We start from the raw sequence: 14,760 nt of genomic DNA, 5'->3' as shown, positions 1-14,760 counted from the left end.
CCCTAATAAGCTAGTTATCCCCTATTTTGTGGATAGGAGATAACTTTGTTAGAAGAGAATACTTTAATGGGGTAGTGTCACAAAGCAAAGAAGGTAAGATCTGGTGATATATATATATATATATATATATATATATATATACAGTGGTACCTTGGTTTAAGAGTAACTTGAATTGAGAGCGTTTTGCTCACAATTTCTCAAAATTGTGACTTGGTTTATGAACATTGCTTTGGTTTAAGAGCTCCCTGTACTGGGCGGCAGAGTGAGTGGAGGAGGGGCATGGCCTGCATAGCGGGGTCTACAGCACTGTACTCTGACCTAGGAAGGCTCCCTCACCTTTCAAATCATAGCAGATCCACTTCAGGCTGGGGCTTGCATTAGGGGACAGGACTGTGGAGGTAATCTCTGCATAGCTGTAACCCCTCTCTCCCCGGACAGAGAGCGCTGCATGTATGTGCCCACATCTGCCCTGCTCATTCCTTCATGCTCCCTGCAGTCTCTGTCAGCCCTTGAGTTTACCATCCTCTCCTGTACAGTAACATATAATATCACATATTCAACTGCTTCTAAATGTTTGTATTATTAGTTTTACATGTTATTCAGAATGAAAAATCATTTTGGGGTGTGGAACAAATTTTCTGCATTTCAATTATTTCTTATTGGAAAATTTGCTTTGGAGTTTTGGAGTTTTGGAGCTTTGCTTTAAGAGTGATTTGGATTACAAGCACGGCCCCGGAACAAATTATGCTCTTAATCCAAGGCACCACTGTATATGGTACATGGATGTAAGTATCTTTACTAAAAACAGCATATTTCTTCAGATATCTATCTGTTGTTAGTAAAGATACTTACATCCATGTACCAGTGATTACTTCCTTAGGGTGCTATTACACGGAGCAACGATAAACGATCGCAAACTAGATTGTTTATTGCTAACCTGAAATTGTTCACCATATTACACAGAACGATGGTCGTTAGTTAGATCGTTACTACGATCGTTATTGTGATGGTTACTATGATCGTTTACTACTTCTGATCCCAGCAAAACAATGGACAATGTGCAATTACACTAAACGATTAGTGAAAAAATGCGGAACTTGAGCGAACAATTAATGATCATTTTAGGTTCAGATCTAAATCAACAATCAACAAAATACAAACAATTTTTCGATCGTTGCCTGCAATTCCACAGAACAATTATCGTTTAAATTCAAATGATATAAAAATTTTTTGCTCGATAATGGCCTGTGTAATAGGGCCCTTACTTGGGCTTTTGCTGTGTTAGACAACACCCCCTGAGCACTTGAGCCTCTTTTGCATAGCAAAAAGGCTTTTATATGCCTGAAAAAAAAGATATGCTCAGAATGATGAGGAGAGGCCTTATTTAGCTTTGGCCTTTTTATACCCTTGTTTCCCTACTGACAGGTCTGCTTTAAGTACAATTATTCTCACATCCCTCTGTATCTTCAAGGATATACATCAAAAAAGTGAAGAAATTCCCTTCTTATCGAGTTCCTACAGATCCGAAGATTGACAAGAAATTGATTAAATTGGAACAAGAAAAAGCCTTTAACTTATTAAAAAAGGATTTAGAAGCAAATGAGGGTGTTCTAAGGTAGGCCAATCATTCTGTACACATCACTATTCCATACATGCTGACTACAATATATAATAACTAGGCTACAGCCTTACAGAGGTCTTTTTAACACTTTGATAATAATTGCTTATCTCATGCCATGAATATCAGATTGGCATCCGCACTAACCAGCAGAATGAAGGAACAGTGGCTGTCAGTATTAATATCCTAAAAAACCCCTTCACTGTGCCAGTATAAAGAGAAGTGTGGAAGCATAAATCTGCCCCTAAAAGTAGTTGTTAGTGTTTGTGATCATTTAACTGCTTGCCTGACTTTACTGATCATACTGGATCCCTATGAGCATGAATACAGGTTTACCCCACAATGCCACACCCACTGCTCCCAATAAAACATTTCACTGATCAGTTTATTCGTAGTCTAAAATGAGAAAATGAGCTGACAGACTCTCATGAAGAAACAAGTCCATGAGTGGACAGCTGTATATATGAAGGTGAAAAATCAGATACTTACTTTAAACTCACTGCACCTCTAGAACACTGACCGCAGGCATCAATAATGTAACCAGTTAATGAACTGTACGGTATATATAGTCTTGTCTAAGGACAAATTATCTTGTAAAGAAGCTAATTTTATAAAATGGTGAAACCATAGTTGTGCTGTGATACCGTATTGATAACTGACTGTTTTCCTTTCTCTTTGTGCTTTATTTTGTTCTACAGATGGTATGTCCAGCTACCTGATCAGGAAGCACATCAGTATCACAATCTGGATCCAGGTTGTTTCTCTTCTTCACCCACTTCATTTCAGGCACCTGCTGAGGAGGAGGATGAGATGATTTGTGAGGACAGCTCTACCTTGTCATCTCGTCTGCATCCTTGTGTGGCCGATAAAATCCGAGAACTGGTTGCCAAAGGCTTTGATGAGGTTTATGCGGTCAGAAAACAGCTAAGGTAAAAATACAACTACATAAGCTGTGCATGTATCCATAAGTTTGGCCTCCATTTATGTGGTGCTTGTTGGGTTTTAGCATTCTGCTGTGCTATTATATAGTGCAGCTCTAAGATTTTTCTTATTATGAGAGCCTATGTAGTCTGAGATGAGAGATGACACTCAATGGCTTCTGTTGTGGGTGTACATTGGGGAGGTATACCTTGAGGAACTTACAATAACAGGCAGTGGAAGAGTTCTGTCTTTCAGTAGGACAGCTTTTAGGTTGACATAATTTATTAATTTGTATTAACTTATTTTGCGTGCAGTGGAATAAAAAAAAAAAAACAATTCTCTCATTCTTTCTCCATTGTAAATCATACAGCATTTACAGTGCAGTATAAATAACATGTTCAATTTAAATAACATGTTGTGGATAAGTAAAATTATGGTGGTAACATTTTATTTATTTTATGTTGTTCACAAGAAAATCATGTCTATGTATATTTCCACCAACAGAGCTTTGTCAGGATTTGACTTTTGCAGGACAAGCCTTAGGGCCACATTTATCATCCGGCGGACGGATGATTTTTGGCGGAAAGTGCCGATTTGCGTATTATTTTATACGCAAATGGCCGATTTGCGAATAAAATAATCGCAAATCGGCACTTTCCGCCGAGTACGCCAGGGGGCGGAAAGGGGGCGGGAAGTGGGCGGAACGGAGGGCGCGGACTCAGAGTCCGCGCGATTTATTATCCGTTCCGCCCAAATGTACGCCGAAAACCTACTCCAGTCCTCAGCTGGCGTAGGTTTTCGGCGGTGCGCACCGGCGCGCACAGGATTTATGTACAGGCAGTCCGCCTCTACATAAATCCCCGTACCGCCGGAGCTGCGGGGGCATTTTTAAGTCCGGCGTAAAAAACGCCGGACTTAATAAATGCCTCCCTTAGTGTTTATTGTTACTCTTTTGGGGTATACTTTTTTTTTTTTTCACAGAACAGCAGGTGTCAGTGAAGTTCGTCCCGAATAAACATTTGTGCTGAATCAGTTCACCATAGCACACAATGGAGAGTGCGGCCCGAGCCGCACTTTTCATTTTGTGAGCTGTCAGTGTTGTGCGGCCAAAATGTCAGTTTTTAGTGCAGCCACTAGGGATCCCAGCTATGTGTAAGTAAGATTCCCTCTGACTGCAGTTGCAAATCTTGTTGCAAATCAGCAACAACGGCCGTGATTGATAGAAAAGTTACATTGTGTGAATGTAGCCTAAAGGCATAGTCCAGAGGTAAAACTTTATTTTAAAATCTGAAGCCTTCTGGCAATTATCAGCTGCTGTATGTCTTGCAGGAAATAGTGTATTGTTTTCATTCTAACACAGTGCTCTCTTTTACACTTTTACACTGGATTATTCCTTTAAGCAATGCTCGATCATTTCTATATTATACTGCAATATTTTTTCGGCACAGCACGTTGGCCAAAAATGGTGACAGATTTCCATAAAAAAATGTTTAAAAAAGTATTTCACACACACAAAATAGTGTGAAGTGAACAGACAACAAAGTAAAACAGTAAAGTGGTGCTTTAACTTGGTCCCTGTGGTTTCCGGGGGGGGGGGGGGGTCACATCTAATTCTTATTAGATCATTCTTAGCAGAGAGGTAAAGTAGGTGATATAAGTTATTTTTAAGGTAATCTTTTGATCTGATGGCACTGCCGTTTGCTATGGAATATCATCCTATTACTGTTTCTCTTTCTTCACATTAGAAAATTTGTGGAACGAGAGCTCTTCAAACCAGATGAAATTCCCGAACGGCATAATTTGTCTTACTTCCCAACAGTAAATGACCTGAAGAATCACATTCATGAAGCACAAAAAGCCCTAGGAAATGGAGAGCTCATCTATGAACAGGAAACTATTCCCAGAGCTGTAAGAAAAATGTTTGTCTCCTATGTATCCACCTACTGTAGGAAAGGATCACAGCAACATGGAAGGTCTAGGTTGCAAACTTGCTGCGTTTTTATTTAGTCTCCCCTAAAATGCAATGTTTTGGAAGGACATTTCAGATGTATATTATATATTGCAGATATAACAGGATTATCCTGAAGAAATGTTGCACTTATTTTAAAGGACTAAATAGAAAGGCAGAAAATTTGTATCCTGCACCTCCTATGTTGCTGTGATACATGTGATCCTTAAAGTAGCATTCCATGTGATCATGTGCATAACACAGTGTCTATCTGATTATATGCCTCTCTGGCTTTTATATATGTACTGTGTATTCCCCCCCAAGAGCTAAAAAAAATTAAATGCTTCCAAACCTATCTGTTCTTACTCGCCAAGGCCCCCTGAGTATTTTGAGCCATCTCCCGTCTTTCTATCTGTTGCTTGAGTTACAAGTTTTTCTAAAAGATGGTCTATAATCAAGATAGGAAACTACATTTCCCATCATGCAGTGCTTTTGCCTGATGATGGTAATGTAGCAGACCTATGATGATGATGATGATCGTGGTGATAGTGATGTAGCAGATCTGAGGTGATTGTGGTGATGTAGCAGAGCAGAGATGATGGTGATGTAGCAGAGCTGAGATGGTGATGTAGCAGAGCTGTGATGGTGCTGAGATGATGGTGGTAATGGCGATTTAGCAGAGCTGTGATGTTGCACAGCTGTAATAGTGCAGGGGCAGACTTGCAGAGATGAGGCAGGGGGTTATTCAGGCGAGCACTGTGGGCGGCCTTTAGGTGAGTTCGCAGAGGGGATGAGGTTGGGGGGCTGCAAGCACCGTGAGGGGACACTGGCTGAGCTGGGGGGCGGCGCTGTACTGGCAGGAGAGCCGGGCAGTCACCGACTGAGCTTGTGGGGAGGGGTGACCGGAGCACCTCATGGGGGGGGCAGATGATGCGGCGGTTGCAGTGAAAGGAGCGCAGCAGGGGGAGGTGTTGTGGATGACTGGAGCCCCAGGCTGCCACCGGGTTAACTGCGGGGCTGGGGGTTACAAGCACAGGAGCTGTGAGGGTAAGCTCTGCTATGGGTCGTGGGTCCACAGGTGACCTCCGGGGAAGGGGGGCGGTCGGACGGGCATACGACCCGGGTGCTTTCAGAGAGCGAGGGGCCGCGGCTGCAGTTACAGGAGCTCCATGGGGGGATGTGTGTGAATGACCGGAGCGCGAGGGGTCGGCTGCACTGACCACTGGGTGAGCTGCGGTGGGGGGCTACAAGCACAGGAGCCCCACCAGGTGAGCTGTGTGGGTAAGCTCTGGGGAGTCCGTGGGTGACCTCCAGGGGGGACAGGGGGCATACAGTCCAGGTGCTTTCAGAGGGACAGACAGTGATCAGTGGCAGCTGTCACTGTCTCAGAGTCCTCCCTCACTTCAGTGGACTGAGTGATGCTACGTTTACACAGAGCGATAATTCGCCCGATCGTACGATTAACGATTTCGAAGTAACAATTTTTTTTATAACGATCAGCGTTTAGATGGAAATTATATATCGTACAGAAAATTCGTTTTGCGATCGCTTAAGCCTATCTCGCACATAGGTAAAATCAGTGAACGAATCGTTTACACGGAACGATCTGCAAATTTTTTGCGAACGATCAACGACGATTTATTAACATGTTCAAAGATCAAAATGAACGATTTTTAGCTAATCGCTTGATCGTTCGCTGCGTTTACACGCAACAATTATCGCTCAATGCGATCGTTATCGCGAAAATTCGCCCGATAATCGTTTCGTGTAAACGTAGCATTAGGGTCCATTTACACAGATTATCTGACAGATTATCTGCCAAAGATTTGAAGCCAAAACCAGAAACAGACTATAAACAGAGATCAGGTCATAAAGAAAAGCCTTAGATTTCTCCTCTTTTCAAATCCATTCCTGGCTTTGGCTTCAAATCTTTGGCAGATAATCTGTCAGATCTTACTGTGTAAATGGACCCTTAGAAGCGCTAACCCAGCCCATTGAAGAGATAAAGGGTGGGGGCCAGGAGCAGGCAGCAGTGACGGGTTGGACTGAGATTTGATTATTCTATGCGTTTGGTGGGGGGGTGAATGCACCTAGATAACAGCAAAACTGTGCAAACTTCATAATAAATTGATATTGGAAAGATGGAACGCTATGGGTGGGCAATGTATTAATGCAAAAATAATTTGGGGGGGAATACCCCTTTAAGACCTTGACGGGTCATGCTGGACCTTCCTCTGTCGAAACTAATGACGTAGGCGGCCACCATACATCATCTTAGGCTGGCGCGACACCTTGCATTAAATTACACACAAATACGACTACTACTCACTAAGCTGTTTAGCATTCATATGTTAAGTAGTTTCTACATATACATGATACATATGTGTGATTTACATACAGGTATATGTTTCCGTGTAGTTCATACTATTCTTTAAAATATGTGTCTGCTCCTGTTTATTCCACTGGTGTACAATAGTCAAAATAGTTTATCTTTTTTGTTGTTGTTATGTATTGATCACTGAACCTATGTATTTTCTTAAAGCTTCAATGGAGTACCGACAGTGGGAATATTCTCAATGAAATGGTCACAGTGACGTTTGAATCCTCCTCTCATGAAGGTTTGTTACACTGACATCTATTCAAAGTGAGGTTCACCTACTTCTGCCTGTATGTGACATTGTGGTTTACTGACTACTAAACCAGTCATATAGAGGTGACATCTTCTCAGATCAGAAGTAATTTATTTTTCCTTTACTTTGCATTGTGGCTCAGACGGCAAAGACAGCTTGTCTCTGCAGACTGTGGTGACCCCAATACTGTACAATACGATAATAATGTCCTCACTAATAATGCCCCCATTGTATCCTATATAGGAATAATGCCCTTATGTGCCTTCATATAATAATAATGCCTTCTCTGCCTCCATATAATAATCATGTTCTCTGTGCCTCCAAATGCTCCTATAAAAGTTATATACTCTAATAAATTCTGTGCTAATAATACTCCTATATAGGTTATATACTCTAATAAATTCTGTGCTAATAATGCTCCTATAAAGGTTATATACTCTAATAAATTCAATAATAACATTGCATTACAGCACTAGTCATAAGGCTTCACAATTGTGAAGCCTTATGAAACAGTTCTCCCAGCACAGTCCCAGACACAGTTCCATCTGCAGCATGTACAACGTGCAAACTGCAGACAAGCGTAGCAGCATTTATATGATGCTATGTACAAGTTGTAGAAGTAAATCCTTTGTCAATGAGCTTGTGATTGTATTGATGTCTGTGTTGTTTCTTAGAACAAGATTCTTTGATAAAAGTGCAAAACTGTTCTAATGAAGATGACTGTCAAGATACAGCCCAGCTGCTTTCTTCATTAACCTCTCTACAGCCCAAAATTTTTGCGCAGCTTCAGGTCAGTGTGTTTTCTTTTTCCAGTCTGTGCCAAATAACCTTACAACAGGCTGGCACGTCTCTCCTCTCCTCCCCCTGGCACGTCTCTCCTCTCCTCCCCCTGGCACGTCTCTCCTCTCCTCCCCCTGGCACGTCTCTCCTCCCCCTGGCACGTCTCTCCTCTCCTCCCCCTGGCACGTCTGTCCTCTCCTCCCCCTGGCACGTCTGTCCTCTCCTCCCCCTGGCACGTCTCTCCTCTCCTCCCCCTGGCACGTCTCTCCTCTCCTCCCCCTGGCACGTCTCTCCTCAGCTCTCCCTGGCACGTCTCTCCTCAGCTCTCCCTGGCACGTCTCCTCTCCTCCCCCTGGCACGTCTCTCCTCTCCTCCCCCTGGCACGTCTCTCCTCTCCTCCCCCTGGCACGTCTCTCCTCTCCTCCCCCTGGCACGTCTCCCCTCTCCTCCCCCTGGCACGTCTGTCCTCTCCTCCCCCTGGCACGTCTGTCCTCTCCTCCCCCTGGTACGTCTGTCCTCTCCTCCCCCTGGTACGTCTGTCCTCTCCTCCCCCTGGCACGTCTCTCCTCTCCTCTCCCTGGCACGTCTCTCCTCTCCTCTCCCTGGCACGTCTCTCCTCTCCCTGGCACGTCTCTCCTCTCCCTGGCACGTCTCTCCTCTCCTCTCCCTGGCACGTCTCTCCTCTCCTCCCCCTGGCACGTCTCTCGTCCTCCCCCTGGCACGTCTCTCCTCTCCTCCCCCTGGCACGTCTCTCCTCTCCTCCCCCTGGCACGTCTCTCCTCTCCTCCCCCTGGCACGTCTCTCCTCTCCTCCCCCTGGCACGTCTCTCATCCTCCCCCTGGCACGTCTCTCGTCCTCCCCCTGGCACGTCTCTCCTCTCCTCCCCCTGGCACGTCTCTCCTCTCCTCCCCCTGGCACCTCTCTCCTCTCCTCCCCCTGGCACCTCTCTCCTCTCCTCCCCCTGGCACCTCTCTCCTCTCCTCCCCCTGGCACCTCTCTCCTCTCCTCCCCCTGGCACGTCTCTCCTCTCCTCCCCCTGGCACGTCTCTCCTCTCCTCCCCCTGGCACCTCTCTCCTCTCCTCCCCCTGGCACCTCTCTCCTCTCCTCCCCCTGGCACCTCTCTCCTCTCCCCCTTCTGGCCCATTCTAGCACGATTGACTGTCAGGGCTTGGCTTGCAGATATCATGCCTGCACAGTTGGGGTATAGAATACTTATGATCAGGCCTCATGGAGAGCTGCTTTCGGCTTGCTGTATATTACATTTATTTCATTATATTTTTATCTTTATTCTCTCCAGAGTCTCCAACTGCAGTCCTCTTTTACATCACCTGATGGAACAACTGCCCTTATTGCAGTGAACCAGGCATCTCCTACATTCACATCTTCTGATGAAACATCTACCCTGATGACCGTGAACCCTCAGACTCCATCCTTCACTTCTGATGGCACAACAGCGCTAATTACAGTCAATCACCCATCTCCATCTTTCACAAGTGCTGAAGAGACAACAGCACTTATTGCAGTGAATGGCGAGTCCCCATCATTCACATCTTCTGATGGAACAACCTCTCTTATTACAGTCAGCCAACCAGGTCTGTTGAATGTCGGGACAAATAATCAGCCCCTTGTGCTTAGTCACTTGCAGAGCCAACAGAGTGACACCTCTGTGTCTGCAGTCACTGCCTTATCCCCCTCTGGTCACAATCACCTGGTTAGCATGGGACAGCTGGTAACTGTGGAAGATCCATCTTGTGTGTCTGGAGAAGTGCACCAGATTCTGCTTGGGGAACTACACCCTATTCCTATTAGGATTTTAGAAAACCAGTCAACCATTGGTAAGTGCATATATAAAGGTTTACCTACGTAGCATTCACCTAAATAAATTACAATTATGTATAGAGCCTGTACCAGATAACCAAAAGAATTCCAGCATACATAGTTATTAAGAAGCATTGCTTTTCTTTCTGTCTGTATCATGGATTGTGCAAAATTCCACAAAATTCCACAAAATTCCAATACATCATTGCCCATTAGTGTGAAGAAACCAAACCTAGCGAAAGCTAACAACAGGTCTGGGCCAACAGTATAAGGTGTATGAGAGTCTCCCAAATCTCTACCAAGGGATGATGTCAGTAGAGAGAAGGGTGGGGCATGATAATTTTTACTGCCCAACCATTTTGTTCTCAGAAGCATAAGCCAGGACCAGAGTTGTCTGGCTGCAGCTTACCTCTCCTATCCCCAAAGGGAACACATGAATTTTTAGCCATGCCGGACATGTATGTGTATGGCAAGGTCAGGAGAGTTTGAAGGTGTATAAACACCTTAAAGGGGTACTGAGGTGAAAGAATTACTATTTTTTAAATCAACTGGTGTCAGAAACTTATACAGATTTGTAAATTACCTCTATTTAAAAGTATTACATTTTTCAGTACTTATCAGCTGCTGTATGTCCTCCAAGAAGTGGTGCTTTAAAGGGGTTGGCCACTTTCTAGGTTGGGTTGAGCATAGAATGTCACACATCAGGCATGAGAGCATACAGCGCCACTCAGTCTCCTCTACTGCGCACTGTGTTCTACTATGAGGGAGGCTGAGTGACATAATGATAAAGTCAAAGAACTAGTAATTCTTCATTGAATTCTATATTTCATAACTGTTCAATTGAGATGTAGACGGAAATGTTTTTTTTTTTTTTTTCTTTATTTTTGAGCTTTTATCATAACAAGATACAGTAAGATACGCATGCTACACACTGTATAGTAAATAAAACAGAAACCCTGGGTGGGTTACAGCAGTAAGGCCAGTAGCCAGATAACAAACCAACAGATAAACCGTTACAACCACGATGGCTGTCACAACATATCACAACCAATATAACAGCTCTTTAAATAAAAGTAAATAAGAAATCAGAAGAAAAAGCTAGAGAAAAGAAGAAGAGAGAAGGAGGGAGAAGAGGAAGAGAAGCAAGAAAGGAGAAGAAAGAAGAAGGACAAACAAAAAAAAAAAAAAAAAAAAAAAAAAAAGGGGGAGGGGAGCGAGGGGATTTGGAAGAGGCCTATGAGGATGCTGGGAACCACCACCAGTCAGGAGCATACTTATATTGTCAATAGTCGCTGGTGTAGACGGAAATGTTTAATATGAATACTTGACTTATTTGTCTTTCTGCATCCATTTTAGTTGAAGTTGGTTCTGTTGATGAATTTTGCACTGAGCAAGATCAAGACAACCCAAGAGAGTCTACCGATTGCCAGTCTAATACTGAGGGAGCAGGGACCTCCGACTCTCAGGATCCTGCATGAACTGCAAATGAACCACAATACAAGTTTTATCTTCAGCCCTCATATTGAGGAAACAACCACACATCACATGAAGACTGCTCATCCAACATTTGGATCTCCCACTGTTTTAAGTGTTGCAGACTATTTATCCCAAGACATTGTTAATAAATGGAAAGAATTAAGAAACACAGAAGCATAAATCTAATGTACAAAGATTTCTGTGCTTGGCTGTGTATACACTGACAATACTTCAAGACTTGGACTATCAGTCTGACAGTTTTGATGCAGCCTTCTGTCTTTGGAGCCCCATGACTTGCGCCATAGATTCTGCTGGTTTATGACGTAGATCTGGCTGCACATAAGCATACCTCTTCCTATGGGTGATAATCTAAGGCTATAGGGGAGAATATATCATTACCGGTACAAATGCAGAAAAGCAAATTGCACAAAAGTTAGTGCAAACTCTGCTTTACACAATTTTTATTTATGTGTGTGACATTTTGTACTGAATCGAGCTTGTGCAAACATTTTGTTAACAGTGTGAATCTTAATTGGTGCAGGCAACGATAAATCCCCCTATGTATTTTAATGTATTTTGTAAGTTAAAGATGGCAGGAGAACACCATAGAAACAAACAAGGATGTTTATCTTAACTTTGGCGATTAAATAAAATTTTATCCACCTCAGTATAACATTCAGTGCTGCTTTTAATTTTTAACCCCCCCCCCCCCCCCCCCCCCAAACAACCTTACCTGTTTATTAGAACACTCTACCACATATTAGAGAGGCACTGTGAAACCTTGGATTACAAACAGAATTTGTTCTCGGAATGTGCTTGTAATCCAAATCACTTGTATATCAAAGCGTATTTTCCCATATAAAAAATTTCCATAAAAAATAATTGAAACCACAGACAATTGTGTGGGTACTTTTTGCCCAAGGAAAAACCATGGTACTTTCTCCAGTGACACAGCCTGACCCCTTTAAGCAGAGGGAAAGCTATTTGCTGTGGGGCACATCGGAAGTGGAAAATCAGGCATAAGGTAAGTATAACCCATTTTTTAGATCCCAGGACAACCTGTTTAAAGTGTGTATCTACACAAGTACAGGGGTAGAAATAGATCACTGTATGACAATAACCATATGATATCTACAGGGTAAGCAAATGGCCTAGATGATTTCTTTTCACCAATAATTAAATTAATGAAAATATGCTCATAGTTTGTTGGTGGTAATGTGTTTAAGCGGTTTTTTTTTTCTTCGTATAGTAGCTTTATAAAACAGGGACATCTAGTGTTTTAGTATAGTATTACATCAGTGGTAAAAGCCTAGGCTGTTTGGTGGGACTTAAAGTGTATAACTTATTCTTTGAGACCACTCAAAGGTCTGCTAAAATTTTTGATATGTGCATATATTTTTGAAACGCTGACTCATTTCTTTAACATGTACATTATTACGTGAATATGCAAACTTTGTAAAATTAGAAATATCAACTTTATTATTTCAAAACATATTTTACATTTTTTTTTTACAAAAATGAGTGAAATAGCAGACACAGTTTTCCAGATTTACTAAATATTCTGATTCTTAAAACATTGTAAACTTTATTGCACAGGCTGTTTGATCTCTTGTATTCTTAGAATGTCCAGTTTAACCCTTTGAAATAAAGCAAAAAAAAAGGGAGCTCACCTCACAATATCATATCAATGGGGGTGCAGCTTGATGTTCAAATAAATCAACAACACCAAAAAAGAAACAAGCTAAACACCATAATAGCGCACACCACCAAAATGAAGTATAATCAAATTTTATTTATACATGATTCCAAAAGAAAAACAAAACAACAAGAGCACCATAGCAAATATGATTAAAAACAATTAAAAAACCATATAGGTATATGAACAGTTTAACCCTTTGAGAACCAAGCCCAAAATGACCAAGCCCAGTGGACCGCACAAATTTTGATGTTCGAGTTTTTGTTTTTTCCTCCTCCTCTAGCACTTTCATTTTTCTATCTACAAGGCCATGTAAGTGTTTGTTTTTTACAGGAATAGTTGTAGTTTGTAATGGCGTCTTTCATTCTACCATAACATGTATGATGGAACCCCAAATATATTATTTATGAAGATATAAATTGGTGAAATCGTAAAAAAGAATGCAATATGGTAACTTTTGTGGGGTTCCCGTGTCTATGTAATGCACTATATGGTAAAAGCAACATGATACCATTATTCTATAGGTCAGTCTGAACATAACCATATATGCAGGTTTACTCAGATTCTCTAATGTTATTATTATTTTTTTTTTTTAATGAAATCCTTTTTTTTTTTGCAATTATTAATAAAATGGGCCTATCGTGACGCTAATAACTGTTTTATTTTTTCACCTACGGGGCTGTATGGGATGTCATTTTTTTCCGCCATGATCTCTAGTTTTTATTAATACCATATTTGTGAAGATCGGACGTTTTAATCACTTTTTATAATTTTTTTATATATATATATATATATATATATATATATATATATATATATATATATATATATATAAATGTAACAACATCGGTAATCCTGGCCCTTTTTCCCCTCTCTTCGTCTACGCCGTTCGCCGCTAGTGATGATGCTTGTTATATTTTAATAGATTGGACAATTACGCACGCTACGGTATATTAAATGTTTATTTATTTTAAAATGTTTTATTTATATAATGGGAAAGGGGGGTGATTTAAACTTTTATTGGAGGAGGGGCTTTGGGGTAGTGTAATAATGATTTTAACTTTTTTTTTTTTAACACGTTTTAAGTCCCCCTGGGGGACTTTTACATACAATACTTTGATTTCATACACTAATCATTGCTATGCCATAGGCATAGCATTGATCAGTGTGATAGGCAATCTGCTCATTAAGAGTGCCTGTGCAGGCTCAGTGAGTAGATCGCTGATTGGACCACACGGAGACAGGTGAGAGACCTTTGGCGGTCCGTTACAACTGCGGGGGTCCCGATTGGTAAGTGAGAGGGAACAGGCGTCACTTACACTTAAACGCCATTAAACATTAACGGTAAGGGCCGGGCTGCTCACAGTAGCCGGCCCCCACCTCCTATGAAACGCGCTCTGCTCGGTAGCGCGTTTCATAGCAAAGGACATACCGGTACGCCCAGGGTCGTCTAGGGGTTAAAGTGAATGTACCATCGGTACATTGCCTTTAAGATCTTCACATGGATAGAACGGCACCAGTGTGGGGAATCCGATGCCGGGGTCCTTTTTTTTTGAACAGTGGCCTGTTTTCCCTGTATGGTGCCATTCTATTCCCGGGCACCGGCCAGGGGTGAAGCAGTGGAGGCCTCCCCTTGGGAGGAAACCCCGCTCCTCTATGATGCGGCTCCATTGATTCTAACGCCCCTGCTGGCCTTAATTGATGGATCTCTCTCTTATAACCAAAAAGGAAGAGATTTATGAATCAAGGCTAGTGGGGTGGGGGAAAAGCCACCAGGGATCACCTTGTGGTTCAACAACATGAAGGTTTCCTTTTAAAAGAGATTTAAAGGGGGTACTCCTGCGGGGGTGGGGGGGGGCTTTTTTTTTTCGA

At 42.4% G+C, this 14,760-nt stretch overlaps 1 protein-coding gene across 1 annotated transcript in view; it reads left to right on the top strand.

The window, feature by feature from the left end:
* Positions 1–11,881, top strand: part of CARF (calcium responsive transcription factor) — a 35,505-nt gene extending 23,624 nt beyond the window's left edge. Inside the window, exons 9-15 of the mRNA XM_069985247.1 lie at positions 1,472–1,615; positions 2,317–2,547; positions 4,285–4,447; positions 7,030–7,105; positions 7,792–7,907; positions 9,196–9,733; positions 11,073–11,881. Coding sequence (XP_069841348.1) covers positions 1,472–1,615; positions 2,317–2,547; positions 4,285–4,447; positions 7,030–7,105; positions 7,792–7,907; positions 9,196–9,733; positions 11,073–11,194 — 1,390 coding nt within the window. The 3' untranslated portion in view covers positions 11,195–11,881. The remainder of the gene's footprint in view (positions 1–1,471; positions 1,616–2,316; positions 2,548–4,284; positions 4,448–7,029; positions 7,106–7,791; positions 7,908–9,195; positions 9,734–11,072) is intronic.
* Positions 11,882–14,760: the final 2,879 nt, after the last annotated feature.

Source organism: Dendropsophus ebraccatus, chromosome 9 (genome assembly GCF_027789765.1).
Source record: "Dendropsophus ebraccatus isolate aDenEbr1 chromosome 9, aDenEbr1.pat, whole genome shotgun sequence".
NCBI lineage: Eukaryota > Metazoa > Chordata > Amphibia > Anura > Hylidae > Dendropsophus > Dendropsophus ebraccatus.
Note: the sequence above shows the minus strand (reverse complement) of the source record. Positions and strands in the feature narration are given on the sequence as shown.